The sequence below is a fragment of the Rhinolophus sinicus genome, linkage group LG04 (genome assembly GCF_036562045.2).
Source record: "Rhinolophus sinicus isolate RSC01 linkage group LG04, ASM3656204v1, whole genome shotgun sequence".
NCBI lineage: Eukaryota > Metazoa > Chordata > Mammalia > Chiroptera > Rhinolophidae > Rhinolophus > Rhinolophus sinicus.
The window spans coordinates 43,402,494-43,421,513 of record NC_133754.1 but is presented as its reverse complement, the minus strand read 5'-3'; the positions used below and the strand labels follow the sequence as shown (position 1 = coordinate 43,421,513).

Genomic DNA, 19,020 nt, shown 5'->3' with positions numbered 1-19,020 from the left:
CATTTCCCTATTTCACAGAAACTGTTTAGTTTACATTCATGGTACTTTAATAAGTACATTTTCTAAGGTCATACACTTAAAATGTTCAGAAACAGTAACAAAATCACTGTGAACTTCTACACTGACATACAGATGGCAGGTGAAGCAAAAGAGAAAGACCAGGACTGTACCTATTTTTTTTACTTTCAAGAATAAATAAATATATATATATATATACATACATCTATTATCATCTGAATCACATAAATAAAACCCACTTAAACATATCAACTCCTAGGCACTAATTTTCTCGAAGGCAGAAATATTTTATTTGACTTTGTATCCCTACTGCCTAGTATTCCATTCATTAAACATTTATTAATACCCAAGAAACAAAACACCCCTTTCTCCTGGCTACAGTAATTTTCTGTGTAAATGGCTGGGTCTATTTAAGACACCTCTTCTCCTACTGTGTTCATATATATTTAATTATCTGCAAACTACCTACAGAGAATCTGGTTCTAATTCATCATTTCTGTAACTCAGAAAGTGATTTTTACTCCCAGGTATCTTTCTATATACCGTGTTTCCCCAGACAATCAGCTCTAATGTTGCTTTTGGAGCAAAAATTAATACAAGACCCAGTCTTATTTTACTGTAAGACTGGGTATAATATAATAATATTAATATAATACCGGGTCTTATATTAATTTTTGCTCCAAAAGTTGCATTAGAGGTGACTGTCCGGCTAGGTCTTAATTTTCAGGAAAACAGGGTATCTATCTTACATGCACACACTCCCGCCTCCTAATTAAAAAACAAAAACCCCCACAATTTTAAGTGCATGGGAAACAATTTAGTGTGGCTGTGTAAAGTCAAAATTTAATTAAACAGTTATTTGAGTGCCTGTTTTATGTAAGGCATTGTGAATACTATTAAGATTAGGACATTGATGATTATTACATTACAACAATGTCGTAAGTACCCACCATTGAAACTTGTACAGGACATGATATATGAGCAGGAGTTAGCCAGGTTGAGTGGGGGAGGGTTCTTTCTAAGTTAAAGAAATGTTTGTTTATTCATAGGCAGAGAGAAGAGAGCATGGCATGTTCTAAAATTGTTAGGTTTCTGTATTTATTTCTTTTGACAGGAGAGGGAAACCATGTAGCATTCAAAGGACCAAGAGACATCCAAATGGAGATGTCTAGAGTAAACGGATAAATGAACCTTGAATTCAGAGAAACATCTGGAAGTCACAAGCATATAGAGAAAACCGAAGCCATGATTGTGTGTAAATGACACTCATTGCTCAAGGGGAGTGAGGAGAGGAGGGCCTAGGAGAGAACCCTGAAGAGCGGCAAAACCTTGAGAGTTGGAAGAGAAGGAGCAACTACAACAAAATGAGGAAAAATGTCACGAGTAGTCAAACCAGTGAAGAATGTCTCTAAAACCATGGGTTAATATCTCCAAAAGCCTATTACTTAATTTCTTTTTTCAGTACATTTAGCCTTGCACTATCCACAACTCCCAAATGGGTCAATGCGAATGTGTGACGGCTGCTTTACCTGAGGATCGTCATCTTCCATATCACTGAAGTCTGTCTGGGTCTTCAACAACAGTTGCATCACATCTGATGCATCTTGCATGAACTTGAAGAAAATATTTGGCAAAATCAACACCAACATTTCTCGTGTACATCAGATCAGAGAGGTACTTATTGTTTCTCATGTAATAACAAAACTTCCCCAAAAGATCTATTACATTTCCTACATGGGTCATAACCCCTCAGATGAAAGTATTATATTGAAAATTTTTCATCTATATTACAAAAGACTTAGGGCTCTTTCTAGAAAAACATACTTCCCAGTGAAGGTCAAAATTAACTGCAGTATAAGGATATTTCTAATGACATCAAGTTCTGGTCCATGATTTATGTATTTCTAGCAGTAAAAAGACAATCAAAATCCAGAAAGAAAATTTTGGACTGCTCCATACAACTACATGATCTTCATTTAATTCTGTGAGGTTCTGGCAATCTTCATCGGATACGCAGTGTTTCAAAAATAGCTTGACCGCCACATATAGAGTATGGAACATAAAAATGTTTTACTGGTTAGGTTCTCTGTGTCCCACAGAAAACAATTCATGTTAGTTAATAGCGATGCTGGTTTTGGAGACCAGACTGAGAGGTTCTATGATGTTAGTTCTGAGAACCAGAACATTAGGGGTTGATGACAGAAGAACTCCTTTTGGATTAGCTTTAACAATGCTGAGATATTGGCTGGGAAGAAAAACAATGTCCAATGGTCCTTGCTAATTATTTTCTGAAAAGCTATATGTATACAGATTTCTCTCTTAGGATACTTAATGCTTTTTAAATTAACAGGAAAGTAACTGGAATGTTTCCAAGCACGTTTAAATGGGTGAAACTAAACATATGGATCTTGAACTCCACATGCCTCCCAAGAGATAGACCGTACATGCATGTGGTAGGGAAAGGGGGAGGTTTCAAGAGCATAAATGAGTTAAGAAAAAACCTTAATATTAACAATGAAAAAATGAAGACAAAAATTTATTTATATATGAAATACGAGTAATGTGACAGTAAGATGATGGAAAAAAATAAGCATCCAGAAAATCATTTATCAGAATGAAAAAACTCGTGTACCCTTAATGTCTCCATAGCCAAGTTACATACAGTAAGTCCAACATACTACAAATCACTTACTTTTTCCTTCCCAACAGCCAGACCAATGAGACTGATGCATTCAATAGTTTTTCCTCTGAGAAGTCTCAGTTCTTTTTGAACTGCATTCTCAACAATGTGCTTTAGTGATGGCATAAATAAGTCATAGTAGGGGACAAATTTTTCCTCTGCAGTATCTGCAACTGATGCGATAGATGTCACAACTTGTTCCAAAACTAACTTGGTACCTTTTTGAATCAACTAGGAGAAGGAAGACACACAAAATAAATTATGTAAATGAGAAACTAGAAGAAACACTCCCTTCACGTTCCTGAAGGCTTTTCCCAAACACTATTTTGAAATAGCAAGCTGAGACCACTTTCCAGCAGCCAGAGTGGAGTGGAGACTAGGTTTTGGAGCAAATTTAAGAATCTATTGAACTATTTATGTGGGATCGTCTTTCTCTTCTGTTAAACTAGTTAACACGCCTTACTTTTGCTTTATCTCAAAGCACAGCTAGTCCTTCAGCACAAATTTGACTCCTTTAAAAATTTTTGGGGCTGGCCCAGTGGCTCAGGCGGTTAGAGCTCCACACTCCTAAATCCGAAGGCTGCCGGTTCAATTCCCACATGGGCCAGTGGGCTCTCAACCACAAGGTTGCCAGTTCAACTCCTCGAGTCCCGCAAGGGATGGTGGGCAGCGCTCCCTGCAACTAAGATTGAACACGGCACCTTGAGCTGAGCTGCCGCTGAGCTCCCAGATGGCTCAGTTGGGTGGAGCTTGTCCTCTCAACCACAAGGTTGCCAGTTCGACTCCCGCAAGGGATGGTGGGCTGCGCCCCCTGCAACTAGCAACCACAACCGGACCTGGAGCGGACCCTCCACAACTAAGATTGAAAGGACAACAACTTGAGTTGGGAAAAAAAAGTCCTGGAAGTACACACTGTTCCCCAATAAAGTTCTGTTTTCTTTTCCGAATAAAATCTTAAAAAAAAAAAAAAAATTTTGTATCCATCAAGCTTAATGCCTACCCTTACTCATTTTCCTCATTTATTCCCACTATTTACTATATATTTTATGCTGTCCTACTATGTTATGGAGAAAATTCCCTTTTGGATCCATTCCTCTATCTTCTAATCTGACTCTCCCCAGAAGATATAACTAATGATACACGGGTGCCCTTTCTCCCATTTCTGTCTTGGTAAAACAGATGAGCCACCTTTCTCCTGCAACCAAAGACCTACAGTATTCTCTGACTTGGCTAGTGACAAATACTAACTGGCTATTTGCAGCTGCGCTCATGCTATCACCTGGCAATATTATTTTATAATTCCTTGTGGATTCACATGAATACTTAACCTAGTAACTACTCCGGATTTTCTTCATTCTCATCGTCTACAACCACACTCTCAGCAGAGCTCCTCACCTTGTGCTATGAGTTCACCACACCTTAAGACGTTGTTATCCCCTTCTTTTGCATCTCGGCATGTGCTTCGTATTTAATATCTGGACCTGTCTCTGATCTCAAAGGAATGTCCTTCTTCTTTGGCTACCCTCTCTTCACACAACTCTTGCTCACATACTTTATCCTCCTCCCATCCCATCTCAGCAACTCCTTCCTTCAGTCTTTAAGTATCTCATGCATTGTCCCTCTGGGGGAAGGGGAGGAGGATACAGACTCTTTGCACTTCAGCCCTCTACCCAAATCTACTTGTAGAATCGTTTCATCCATCTATTCCTGATTTAACTAACCAACCAACCAACCAATCTGCCTTCAACTTGGGTCTACATCTTCTTCCTGTCTTCAGATACACTCGTGTTCCTTTTATCATATTCCTATTCTGCTGTCATCTGACACTTAACACTCATCCTTTTGTCTCAAACCCCTTTCTTTGTCTTCTGAGATACTGTATCTCATTTTCCTCCTTGTTCTTCTTTAAATCAGTCAGATGCAAAGTGTGGTTTATGAACTGTTACAGGAATTGAATGTTAGAAACTTTTACAGCAATTTGACAGTGCCTTTATATCTGTTGACTACAACAGTAAAAACGCTTTAATTTTGTATGTCCTTTTTTATTCATTTCATTTCATAATAGTGATTTATTTTTATTGTATTTGACAACTGGGCCTCAATCATTGCCTTTCTTACATCCATCTTTCTCTCATATACTGCTGTGCTAATATCATTCAATCGTTTTTAGGTTGTCTCTTACTTAAGCTACAACCATAAACCATCTTCTATTTAGATGGCCAGGTCTTATTTTAAAAGCTCAACATATTTAAAGCAAAAAGAATACTCTTTTTCACATCTTCTATTTCTGTCACCCAGGTTAGAAGAATGGTCAATATTTTTACTTCCTTCTCTTTCATCTTTTAAAATTCAAACTGGGGGCCAGCCAGGTGGCTCAGGTGGTTGGAGCTCTGTGCTCCTAACTCCGAAGGCTGCCGGTTCGATTCCCTCATGGGCCAGTGGGCTCTCAACCAAAAGGTTGTCAGTTCAATTCTTCAAGTCCCGCAAAGGATGGTGGGCTCCGCCCCCTTCAACTAAGATTGAATGTAGCACCTTGAGCTGAGCTGCCTCCCGGATGGCTCAGTTGGTTGGAGCGCAGGCTCTCAACCACAAGGTTGCCAGTTCGATTCCTAGAGTCCCACAAGGGATGGTGGGCAGCGCCCCCTGCAACTAAAGATTGAACACGGCACCTTGAGCTGAGCTGCCACTAAGCTCCCGGATGGATCAGTTGTTGGAGTATGTCCTCTCAACCACAAGGTTCCCGGTTCAACTCCCACAAGGGATGGTGGGCTGCGCCCCCTGCAACTAGCAATGGCAATTGGACCTGAAGCTGGGCTGCACCCTCCACAACTAAGATTGAAAGGACAACAACTTGACTTGGAAAAAAGTCCTGGAAGTACACACTGTTCCCCAATAAATTCCTGTCTCCCACTCCCCCCCAAAAATTCAAACTGGCAGAAATAAAATGCTAATGCTTCTTGAGAAATGTCTGTTTGAATCTCCTTTCCCCCCAACTTCCACTATTACTATCCACACTCCCTGAACGATGATTGTATGACAGTCTTGCCTTAAATCTCCTTTTTCTGTTTATGTCTCACAATGCTACCATGCTAGTTTCCTATAATCACATTAACATGATTTCCTGCAGCAGTTAAGAACGTAAAATGGTTCTTCCCAATTTACATAAATCAGAGTTCAAAAATAACTGCCTTGTTTTCAAGGTAATTCATATACCGATCTTACCTAACCTATAAAAGCCATGTGGTTCCTTCTATGGTCAAGCCTAGAATGTCCTCCTAACTGTCTATTCTTTATAGCCACGCAGAAAAGTCGCTTTCTCCAGGGGTCTTAACCATAAAATTAACCTAAATTAATCTCAAATAGGAGGCTGGAAGATCTTACAACTTACCTCTTGGAGTTTAAGTACCATGATGGAATGCAGATGTTTCACCAGATTATCTAAATACGGAATAAGCAGCGACTTGGGACAGTCCTCAGTAAAATTAATGAGAGCGGCAGCGGCGTGGGCCTGCACGCGTTGGTTGCCCTGGTCTTCCATGGTCTGCAGCAGAGCTGCAATCACCTGTGAAATTAAATCATACAGAAGCATACATTCTGAAATGCCATCCTTCTTCTTCAAGTTTGATTCAAATGTTTGAGGACTTCATACTTACCTTTTCATGGAATTTCTTTTGGAAACCAGGTGCAAAATCTGTGGCCATCTGTCCCACGGCATTACAGGCTGCATACCTTACTCTTGGATGCTGGAATATGTTCCTTTGTATTAGTAAAGGTTTTCTATTTCCCATGTGAACTATGGTAATAATTATGAATCAAGCATTTATTGGTACTTACAGGATCCTGAAGAAAAAGCAAAACAAAATTTACTATCTCATTTAGAATTCCTTCCATTTGCTGGTGGCATCCTTCGCCAATGGCAGATAAGGCCATTAACCCTGCATGCCGGTATTTCCAGTCAGCTACGGAAAAGAATTACGAATGAAAGAACTGCAATGAGACACTACAAACATGTCATTCTGGTGGATGTATAAAAGTTCTGTTTATCTTGAAAAGAATAACACAAAGTATTTTTATTTATTAATTAAGAAAGTGAACAGAAAAATACCTGACTGGATTATTTCATTGTAATAGTGGTTGTGTCACACAAGCATTTCTAAAGTTAAAAGGCAATAATATGAAAGTAAAGAGCTTCTCAGTATTTAAATCAACTACTTAAAATAAGAGACTTTCCCTTTAATATTTTACTAAAAGCAATAAATAGCTGGATTTTCTGTGTCACACACTACTGTTTATTGAATATAAACTTATTGATTTCCATTGTCACATTTCTTTAAAAAGAAAAAAGGCCGAAGAAAGATGCTATTTTCTTTATTTAATAATACATTAAGTGAATATGGATGAATCTTATTTGTATTCTAATATTTGGTTAACAACATATTAACTAAACAATGTTTATTTTACTTGACTTCATATCCTATTCTAATATATAATTTTCCTGACTCTGATTTCTAAATATTTATATTTACTATGTTATTGTTCCCTTTAGGCTGCTTCAAATTCCATGTGGAACAAAGCACGATATACATAAAAATATAATGCTAGGATCTGTGTATAGTCATAGTTTTCAAAGTGGGGCCCAAGAACCCTCGGATTCTGAGAGTCTGTCAGGGAGTCCACAAAGTCAAAATTATTCTCCTAATAATATTATTCTTTACTTTCATTTTGAGAGTATAGTGAAATAGTCCAGGGATTACAACATGGGTGAAATCACGAGACTGTATATAGAAGCAGATAAAAGAATTCAGCTAAGGTATTCACAAAATTGCAAAAAAGGGCATTCTTCTAAAAACTTTTTTGTTTTGTAAAAGTCATTCTTCACAAAAAAATGTTATTTCTGTTAAGGTATACTGGGTTTCTTATTTTTAAATATGTTTTAATTTCTAATAAACACTGGTATTGCCCACATAAACAAAAGCACTCTGGAATCCTCAATAATTTTTAAGAGTATAAAAGGGTCCCGAGAATGGAAAGTTTGAGAACTGCTGCTATAAGGATTATGCAAGTTGCAGAAAAATCCTGAATTATATATTTAATTTTTCACTTTGGAGAGCTTGAAACCCATGTAAAGATGAACTCTGTTGTAACTAATTCAACTATTAAAATTTTCTGAAAATTTGTGAATGTTGATGTTAAGCATTAAAACTATATTATCACTTACAATAACATTATTTTATGTATGTTTTAAATGTGTTTATTCAATACTAAGCCAAAATTTCTCAACTGAGGATTAGTAATCCTAGGAAACCAATATATCAGTATCTGATACTAATCTCTGCATGCGGGATTTATTCATTTCAAGAAGAAACACAGTAAATACTTATTGAAGGACATCTATATTTGGTTCAGAGATGTGCCTCATATATTCTCAATATGCAGAGCTCCTGGAAGAATGTTCAGTAAAATGATGGTATCATATGCAGATTTGGAAATGGTTTTCCTTCTCTGAATTTTAAGCTTTAGAAAAATTTGCTATTTATTATTTAAAGCAAAAACAATTAAAAAAAAAGTGTGGCATATGTTACTAAGAAATATCTATCATTTACAATTTGTTAAAGTACTTTTGACATATAGTAAATACATCTTTGGATCCTAATCCCAATCCTGGGTGCAGGGCAAGCATCTTTTTCTTATTTTACAAGTAAACAAAGACTCAAAAGACTTGCTCAAAGTCATACATTTAGCAGTAACAAATCTTTCAGGGTTCATTGCCATATACGTAAAGCTTTCTGCACTAGCTAGTAAATTGTAGGAAGAACTTAAAGTCAAATTCTTTTCACTAAAATCAGAAAATCACATCCACAACAAATCTGTTTGTGAAGTGTGAATCAGTGGAGAAATACTGACAGCTGGCTGACCTTGTGCAATCTTTTAATATCTCTGGGCTTTACTTTTACCTTAAAAATGGAAAAACCAGATTCTTCCTAGCAGCTGTTATAGGTTGAGTAATCTGTGATGCTAACTGTCCCTATCCCTTTATAAACAGACAAGACAAAAAAACCATAAAAAAATTTAGAGGCGAAAAATTTTAGAGGGGAAACTATTATTTAAGACACAGATGTAAAATCACATCATTAATGTGATTTTGGTTTTGGGCCATGACTTTTCAGAACAAATAATAATTTTATAGGATAAGAAGGAGCTAGATAAACAGCTTAAGGGATAGAGTTCTTAATAATTCACTTTCATTTGAAGTTGGTATTGTTACTCAGCTTCACTACTTTAAGATCCTAAATCGATGGTTTGACCCTCAAGCCTACCTCTTGTAATGTACTCTGCAAATAAATATTCATACAAGCAAGCCAGGATTTCTGTTAAGAGTATGCAGTATCTCTATTTGTATTCAACAAAAACCATTAACATTTAATGGGTAAAGTGTGGAATGCTATGAGCTATTAAATAAGGGAGGCTATTAGGTGGTGATATGATGTACTGTGGAGCAAAAGCTTAAGTATGGTGTGTCTGTACGGTATATTCACATTCTGGAGAGACCCCTGCATATGTGCATAAATAAAGTCAGAGAAAAAGACTTGCAGGGGTTGGAGCAAGGCATGTAAAACAGTCTCTGAGAACTGTTAATAGTGGCCAACTCTGAAACTAAGGTAAGGGACTTCTAGTTTACAGATTTCTGTATTTGACTTTTTAAAGAAAAATTAAGCAAATTAACTTTGTAATTAAAAAGACAAAAAATGTGTACAACAATTTTTGGTATTGACACAAATTACGATAGGCTCACAAATGACCAAATATTTGTTAGAAAAATAATAGAAATATAACAGTGGCTTCACTCCTGGATAAACTAATTTTTTTAAAAACATAAGATACTGGATGAAGATTACATAAATCAAATATGCTAAAATTTCATAAACATGCAAATAATGCTTATTTAAATTTAAATCTAGATGTTTCTGGCTAGGGAGAAAATCTGTATATGTTCCTTAAAATTTGTAATTTTTCTTATACACTAAGGCCAATTCTAGGAAGAATCAAATATTGGCAGTAGTGGGTAAAAATATTCTTTAACATAAGATTGAATGTTTTCAAAGATGACTAAGTAGAACTTTATCAGCATAATGTAAAAACTTAGGTTAAACAGAATATAAAAAAGCAAAGATTAATTTTTAGACAGTCTAAGCATTTGTTAGAGTTTAAGATTTAGAAAGTCACATTCCACTATTCTATCTAGCATTTGAAAGAAATACAGCTTACGATTTTGAAGCATTTGCATAATGTGTTCCTTGATCATTGGCAGAACGAGCTTTCCACCAAGTCCGCAAGCCATTCGGTCTAAAGCACTCTCGCCAGCAACTGCATTGCTATACACAAACAAAATTTAACACATTCAAAATACACAAGAATAGTGCACTATACCGGTATTTCTAAACATGTTATTAAACTAGGCCTGAAAAAGAATTCAGTCTTTCGACTGTATGTAGTAAGTTGTGGGTTAAAAACCCTAGAGTTAAAGGGGCAGAGGGAATAAAAGTATAATTCTATTGTAATTAAAAAAGTTCTATGTCTGAATCTTATTTTTCAGGGCTTTTCCCTTTTTCTCTCTCTACACCCATCACTGGCTAAAATTTAGGTTCTGATACTTTCAAGCCTCAGAAATGTGAGCAGAGCGTTTAGGAGAGCCTTGTGTATCTCATTTCCTGGACATATATTCTTCAAACTTATTGATGGACAGAACACAGAAAACTGAAAGAGGTGTTGAGACTGTATATGATTTACTCCTCACTGTGAGCTTATTTTACTCTTAAAGGGGTGCAAACTGTATTGCCAAAAATTATATATATCTGAAAATCAATTCTAGTGTTTTCACGGAAAACTGAAGAAATTAGGCATAAAAGCCTTTGCACTGTCTTAGAACTCCAAGTTTAGTAGTGAGTTTATTACATGCATGATCTTTAACTGTTCTGTGAAGACAAGACTACATATAAAGATAAAGCTATAACTGACCTTTAGAATAGGTTCTCAGACTTAAACTGATCTTGAAAATATATTTATGGCTTACTTAGATAAAATCTTATTCATCTAGTCCAGAAAATATAGCTTCATAAATCATAAATTTAAGTGTCTTTTACAGGGCAAATTACAGGCCAGGTAGCAGCACATTACAGTAACTGAACCAGGGAGAGGAAACCAGATCTGAGCTCATCTTCTCTTCAGCCCTATTAAGTAATTTCCATTGAAGGATTACTTTCATACACTTCAAAGCAGTAGTAAGGTCAGAAGCCAGTCATTTTTAAAAATGGGATTAAGCCTCAAAAACACTCCATGTATTTTATTAAGTCAAATGTCTTTCAGTTCAGTAGTTATAGTAGCTTATACTGCCTACCAGTCTTTTAGTGGAGTATTTTCAGTTCTTTTTAAGAAAGAGAGGTAATATAATGCTCTGGGAAGAGTAAGAAAAATGGTATTAAACCCCAGCCCACCGACTGGCTATATAATTTGGACAAACCACCCAACCTTCTCTCTCCACTCTGCATCAATAATATGATAATATACCTTTAGGACTACTAAAAGAATCAGTTAAAATAATAGAATTCTGAAGTGCTGGGTTTCACATACACGTAAGAAGCAGCCATCATCACTACTGGACAGTGAATATAGATTTTGGTTGGTTGATTTTTCCAAAGGAGTCTGTATTCATGGGGGCCTCCTAAGTCACCGCCGCAAGTAAAATTCCAGTGTTACTATCTTCTAGTGTACATACAAATCTCACTACCACTGTCTCCTCTCTATAAAGTTAAATTGCATTGTATTAAGAAACTACGAAGTTTCACAGCGAATTATCTGCAACAACCATTCTAAGTGAAGTCTATATATATAAAGGCATTTATCACAATAAAGCTTCTTTATACATATTTTATAAGATAACTCAGACTCAAAGCCAAAGTGTCCCATATTCCAAACAAAAATTTAACTACAGATTACACAATACAGTGGGAAAGAGATGGGCCTGCACCCCTAAAGCTCTCACTGCCACCTGCCCGTGCTCTATGCCACCAGGGCCCTGCACACAGTTACCTGTCAAAATCGTCGTCTTCCAACTCGTCCGCATTGGCCCAATCCTCATCCTCTTCCAGGTCAACCATCATTGCTAACATCTGAGGGACTAACGGAAAGAATCATTTCATACATCAACACCACTGCTTTCTTCTTTATCAACATCATTATTTACAAGCAAGAATTTTAAGAAGTAAAAATAAAAAATGAAATATTTACTTTGCCTCTAAGAGGGTGAGACAAAAATATTTTTATAATGTCTGTGCCCCCAACATCTGATTTGTTAAATTTTAACCTTTTTCACACATTTGCTTTAGATCTTCTTCTTTTTAAGAAGTAACATTAAGGATAAAAGTCAAACTTCCCAAATCCTATTGTAGTCTCTGTCCCTCACCAGAGGTGAGCAGCATTATAAAATTAGTGTTTCCATTCCCAAACTGTTTTTATACTTGGAAATATAGATTTCTGTAATCTTACACCAAAGAGCACTATTTCATGATTTTATTTTTTATGTAATAAATGGTATCACTATACATATCCTTTGGTATTTTTTCTTAAAATACATAGATTTCATTTTAATTACTTCATAGCATTCCATTATATAAACACTATCTTGTTAATGGACATTTTAGCTGTTCCCAATTTTTTTCCTATTGCAAAATTTACCTTGATAAGATTCTTATACATATCTCCTTGATATGTGTAAGAGTGAGCTCAGGGCATAAAACTGTTACAAGTATCTGCAGTAGCACTAAAAATCACTAAACTGCAATCCACAGTGGTTGCATAAGCTTTCATTTCTCAGGGAAGTTATTTCACAACACTGTGTGAAGTGCCCTGGAGCTGTCAGAGTCCTCTCCTATCCCTATCCTTCATCAGCATTGGATATTGTCAAAGTTTCTAATAACTTGTATCCCACAAATACACTTGTTTTTTTGAGGAGCAGAGTTCGTTAGCCATTTCAGATTCCTCTTATGTGAATTTCCTTTTCTTAGCCTGTCTAATTTCTAGATACCAAAACTCTGATTGTGTGCACTGCACCTATTTTCTTCTAGTCTGCAGCTTATCTTTTAATTTCACTTATGGTGTACTTGGTTGGACAAAAGTTGTCTTAGTATTTGCAAACTTAGCAATGTCTGCACCTATGGTTTGTGTTTCAGTCTTTAAAAAATTATTTTCTACTATCAAGCTTTACTTATAAAATGTATCTGTACTGTTTAGTTTTTAATCGACCCTAAATTGGTTTCTTATAGAATGTCTGAGGTTGCGATATTTTTTCCCACAGACATAACCAGTTGCCCCTACGACTAGGGTTTCCAGGCGGGAATTTCCACCCATTTGTCGCTTCTCCGTTCCCGAATCCTGAGATACAAACTGTTTTCTGTTCTCCACGATAAATCATTTCCACAGTGATGGCCTTACTACCAACCACCTGGGTTCAAGGAGCTGATTTTCCCGATTTCCCAACCATCTGTTCTCGGGATTCGTGAATGGAAAAGTGAAAAACCTTCCTGAGAATGGGCGGGAATTCCTGCCTGGAAACCCTACCCATGACCTCTGATGAATTATCTTTTTAGTCAGCTCTGTTTCCATGTGAGAGAATCTGCTCTCAGGCCCTTTTGTTCCATCCAATCCATTTGTCTACACCTGGACCATCAACAAATTCTACATCTTTACAGCTGATAAGGTAAGATCTCTACTTTGTTCGTCAAAATTCTCTTGGTTACTCCAGGCTTTAAGTTCTTCGACATGAATTTTAGAAACAATCTTATGACCAACTCTATTGGGATTTTGACTGAAATTATATTGAATTTATGGATTAATTTGAGGAAAACTGATATTTAGTTCTTTCAATCAATATGTTTAGTTCTTTTAGTCCATGCAACTAAGTATGTACAGAGATGTGTTTCCCCAGATTCATCTGATTTTGAAAGGGTATTCATTTTATCAACAAATCTGTGAACTCATACAACTCTTGGCAAAATTTGTCCAATAATTTTTCCACATTAAAGACTTTAGACTTACTAGTCTGTGCAACAATATTGGTATGTTTTCTTAACATAGCAGCTGCAGTCTCAGAGAGGGTCACAATTACTTCGAGGGCAAGCTGGCGCTGCATATTATTGAGGCTAGTGTCTCCACACAACTACGAAGAAGACACATTTGCATACGTTTAGTAGTTTATTCACTGAAAATGAAAACAGAACATTAACTGAAGTATTTAACTTACCTTCAGACTTAGTTGTAAAGTAGCTTCCAAGTGAGGACGCAAATATTTTGGAACAGTATCTGCAATCTCAACAAGGGATTTTAGAACTGAATCATCATTCTGGTAGCACGAGTCATTTACAGACTAGAAAAGATGAAACAAAAAAAAAGTCTGTGCTCGAGTCACTTTATGATGCCTCATTAGCCAAAACATTAAGAGGCAGGCAACAAACAATTATGAGTATTTTTCTCTAAATAATAATTTAGCAATCTATATCATGCCAATGTTCTACCTACAGCCACATGTATACCTTCCTTCCCATTGTTAACTAGAAACATACAAAACAAGGATTTAATTCTAAGTGAAAATGAAAATCAGTGAAACTGTCATAACCACTACCACAGAACCTAAGGCTGTCAAGGAATTCTTTCACAACCAGGAAGCCCTTTCCTCTGTCCTTCCTACATCCATGTCCTTGTCTTTTTCATACATATAGTAAATACTAGATCTTTTGATACATTTAAAATGTCCAATATTACCCAGTTAATTTCTCTTTCATGTCATGTTTGGTCACTGTGGTATTTAAATGTGCATTCTGTAACTACCACTGTATTTCAGAGTGAAAACTCCTAGATAAACGTTTTGGCTAACATTTTAATTTAGCCAAAATTCAGAAGAAGAAAAATCTGAGATTAGACTTAGTGATTAACTTAAGATTTTTAGGTAATAAACTACTAAAACAATATATGAAAAAGTTAACGTTTTGTTATTGACTTAAACTGAATCACGTAGGATAGATATTTCAATCCTAGCCCGTGGTGTTCTCAACAGGGGTGCTGTTTCTCCTAGGAGGTGTTTTCTTAGATTAGCAAAGCTAGGGGTACTAGATATCCTGCATCTGTGACACGTATGATTCCAAGGAACTCACAAGACCTCCTTATCATGCATCTCACATGACCATAAATGTAAGATACTTACAAAATAAAAAAAACTCAAATATTTGTTATAAAAAGGGCTTTGAGGTCTGATAAAATTGAGACTAAGTGCTCTAATTTACCCACAATCTTATTTTATCTTCTGGTTGATTCAAGCTGTCCTTAAAATAATAACTTATTCTTGAGATTCAATGATGTGAATTAAACATAAACTATTCACTTTATAATATACACACTGTTATCAGCTCTATGGCTAAAATGAAGAACTGCAGTTAAGTATGGGTTTGAATTGTGCACGATTCTCCCACTTACCAACACTGTGACATTGGGCAAGTTTCTTATCCTTTCCTCCTTAGTTTCTCCTTATGTAAAAATGGGCAGTAAATTTCATAGGTTATTTGGTTGATTCAATGGAAATAACCTATGTGATCATATATATTCAATAAGCACCAACTGCTTGTTATTTGCATTACAGAAAAAATTTGAGACTAACCTAAAATTTTAAGACTACGAATCTATAAAGGTAATAGATGTTACGTTCCATGAGATTTTCATGTCTTGTTCACTGCCGTATCCCCATACCCTAGTGCCAGCACACAGGAGACAATGAATATTTGCTGAATAAATGAGTGCACTAGAGAACGCTGATGTGAATTTAGACTACAGAAAACCAGTAAGGATATAATAATCACCTATTTTAAACTGTTTTCTTACCTGTAAGAACCCAGGTAACAAGTCTGCAAAATGTTTGAACAGAGTAACATTGTGCTCATTTGCAAGTATAAAAGCAGCTGTAGCTCTAGCAGATAATGTTCTGATCTAAAATGAAGAGAGTAAAATGTCACACGTGAGGTTTTGATTGATGCAAGTTCAAGTTTTCTTACTCCAGATGAAATTTGTCTTTATCAGTAAAATTAGTATTTATATTTTATAAAGTATTACGGTAAAAACAATCTCCAAATACATAACTTTTGTTTACAAGGTACATGTTATATTAGGTGCTAATATTAATGGAATTGAAATGCTTTACCGATGGATGTTCCTGATCTTGCATACACTGAACTAACATCCGTTTGATGACGTCTAAATAGTGCTGCTGCTGGTTCCCAAAAATTCCAGGAAAGTTCCTAAAAATGATCCAAAGCAGTTTTTAAAAATTACATTAGATCTTAGTAAAGTGTCAGCTAGCACATCTAATTAAATGTCTGCCTGACTCAAAAGTATGTATTAATCCTTAAGGTTGAACATCATCTACCCACCCTCCAAGCAAACTCTTGCGGGGCTGGGTGAATGGAAATATAGTGGAGAGGGTTAGTCTGGGAGGAGAGCCGACCCAAGTACACACTACTCAGCCACTCATCCCAGCCTTATGCTGTATCCTTATCGCGCCGTCTCAGTGGGAAGTACAGGGTGGAACTAGAGCAACCACGGGGTGTCAGGTGGTAACTGCAGTAACCACGCTTTCTGACAATTTGCTCCTAGCCTTGCAGATCCAGGTAGTTTAAGTTCTGCAATACTCTAAATTCAGTAAACAAACTGAATGCTTTTATTTAATTCTCTACTCTGGATTATTGATATAAATAAGATACATCAGACAACGGAAATAGAAAATGGTGTTACTATCAACCCTTATCCTCTTCTGAGGCTTGATGTGTATTATATTGAAAATAACGTATATGACTTTAATAAATTATAAATCCAATTATACTTTAAATGCAGAACTGTATAACATAGTAGGGCAAAAGTTTTCTTAATGCAGACATTGATTTAACTCTAAGCTTTAACCGTTTGCTTATAAATATACAGGAGTTTATTAAAAAATTACATTTTTATGAAGCTTGGTTATACAGAACACAGAAAACAATGGGGATTCTTCTTTCTCTTCTTCAAGATGCCATGATTAAAGTGGCTTTCTGAAAGGTACATTTAGTACCATGTCAATCTCCAAATAAAGCAGAAGAAACTGTTCCAGAAAAATTTTCAAAATCATAAAAAAAGGGGAAAGAAATAAAGTTCTAGAGAACACTTGTATGCAGAAAAAGAATCATAATATGAAATAAAAGGCTTTGTTCTTTCAGTTTTATTTCCAACACAATACAAAGCTTATCTAAAGGCATTATTTTAAGTCTAAAAAGTTAAGACTAAAAAATCAAAATGTGTTCTGCGCATTCAACATTAAATTGTTAAAAAAAATTACATCAATGTATATACCAGAAAATGTGAAGGGCAGCTTCCCGCAGTCCCATATTTTGAGAGCTGACTGAATCAAAAAGGAACTTCAAACCTTCAGGCCATTGGTTGTTGCCATCCTCATCTAAAAGTAAAGAAATCCAGGCATACAATGTGTAAGTCAAAATTTTTAAAAATTAAGGGTCAATCTTTTTATTGCATAAGCCTCATTCAGAATATGGAGTAGTGGAAAATGTCACTTGCTCTATATTTTTAAAAAATTCCAATACAATTAGGTCCTTTAACCATGAAAATGACATTATAATCTTGTAAAAACTGTGTACAGTTGGGTTACATGAGCACAAACACAAGCAGTAGTCATTTCTAGAAGTGGGATTTGGAGAAAAGGCAGCACTTTGACTATTTGGTCGAATCTTTTATATTTATTAGTATTATTAAAGGGTTTAAAAAGTAGGCAAAGCTAATACATGGTAACGAGGTCTTGAAACCAAAATAATTATTACTTTCAAACAGAAGATGCGGGAGTGGGAAACCCTGGACCCAGAGTGGTGCTCGTGCTTTGTAGTTTTATGTGAAAATTTCCCCTATATTCCCTGAAATTTTCTGAAATTAAATTAAATTTCCTGAAAATTTCTGACATTAAAAAAAAAATACCCTTTATTTGTCTCTTCAACGTAAAAATGATGCTTTGAGGGGAAAAACAGCTGCTTAAAAAAAAAAATCTATGGAGAGAACACCTTAATGTTTCTATTATTAAGTGATTTTGAGTTAAAATAGTGTATATAAAAATTCATATTTGTACACTTAAAAATTTTGAAAATAGAATTTTCTAAGCTATTTAAAACAAAACTTAAAGAGTTTCAGTGGGTTTTGAACTTTGCTGGTAGCTTAAAGAATTAGTGTCATGATTTATTAATAAGACCAACCAACAATACCTCCCATTTAGTCCTTCCTTATCTTAGAGAGGTATCCTTTTCAACCTTTAAAAATGCCACCTAAATGAACTAAGTTTAAAATCACACTTATGAGTCTATCAAAAAATAATGAAACATGTAATTATATTATTATTTTTGGTGTGACCAAAAAGTTTTGACTGTTGATAAAATGCTTTAGATGTTTTTCTTTTATCTCATCCTTTAAATGTATTTTGGGGGGAAGTCCTCGCCACAGCAACCAGATAAGAAAAAGAAATAAAAGGCATCCGAATTGGAAAGGAAGAAGTAAAACTGTCATTATTTGCAGATGACATGATACTGTGTGTAGAGAACCCTAAAGATTCCACCAAAAAACCATTAGAACTGAAAAGTGAATTCAGTAAAGTAGCAAGACACAAAATTAACATTTAGAAATTGGTTGCATTTTTATACATAAATAATGAACTACCAGCAAGAGAAATTAAGAAAACAATCTCATTTACAATTGAGCATCAAAAAGAAAAAAACAACAACAAAAAACCTAGGAGTAAATTTAACCAAAAAGGTAAATACCAGTATTGGGAAAATAAAGACACTGAGCAAAGAAACTGAAGATACAAATAAATGGAAGCATATACCATTCTTGTGGATAGCAAGAACTAACATTGTTAAAATGTTCATACTACCCAAAGCAATATATAGATTTAATGCAAACCCTACCAAAATACCAATGGCATTTTTCACAGAACTGGAACAAATAATCCTAAAATTTACATGGAATCACAGTAGATTCCAAATAGCCATAGAAATCTTGAGAAAGAACAAGTTGCAGGTGTCACGCTACTTGATATCAAACTATACTGCAAGGCTATATTAATCAAAACAGCATGGTACTGGCATCAAAACAGACAGATTAATGGAACAGTATAGAGAGCCCAGAAATAAATCCATGCCAATTAATCCACAACAAAGGAGGCAAGAATATACAATAGGGTAAAGACAGTCTCT

General features: G+C 35.5%; 1 protein-coding gene across 2 annotated transcripts in view; it reads right to left on the bottom strand.

Annotated features, from left to right (window-relative positions):
* The window catches only part of IPO5 (importin 5), a 40,501-nt gene that overhangs the window by 10,116 nt on the left and 11,365 nt on the right, over positions 1-19,020 (bottom strand). For both annotated transcript variants that reach the window (XM_019756911.2, XM_074329439.1), the window contains 12 exons: positions 17,120-17,222; positions 15,939-16,035; positions 15,623-15,727; positions 13,995-14,117; positions 13,790-13,910; positions 11,786-11,873; positions 9,965-10,071; positions 6,533-6,657; positions 6,352-6,441; positions 6,087-6,260; positions 2,711-2,929; positions 1,548-1,631 (listed from right to left, as the gene is read on the bottom strand). In XM_019756911.2, the coding sequence (XP_019612470.1) occupies positions 1,548-1,631; positions 2,711-2,929; positions 6,087-6,260; positions 6,352-6,441; positions 6,533-6,657; positions 9,965-10,071; positions 11,786-11,873; positions 13,790-13,910; positions 13,995-14,117; positions 15,623-15,727; positions 15,939-16,035; positions 17,120-17,222 (1,436 nt within the window). The remainder of the gene's footprint in view (positions 1-1,547; positions 1,632-2,710; positions 2,930-6,086; positions 6,261-6,351; positions 6,442-6,532; positions 6,658-9,964; positions 10,072-11,785; positions 11,874-13,789; positions 13,911-13,994; positions 14,118-15,622; positions 15,728-15,938; positions 16,036-17,119; positions 17,223-19,020) is intronic.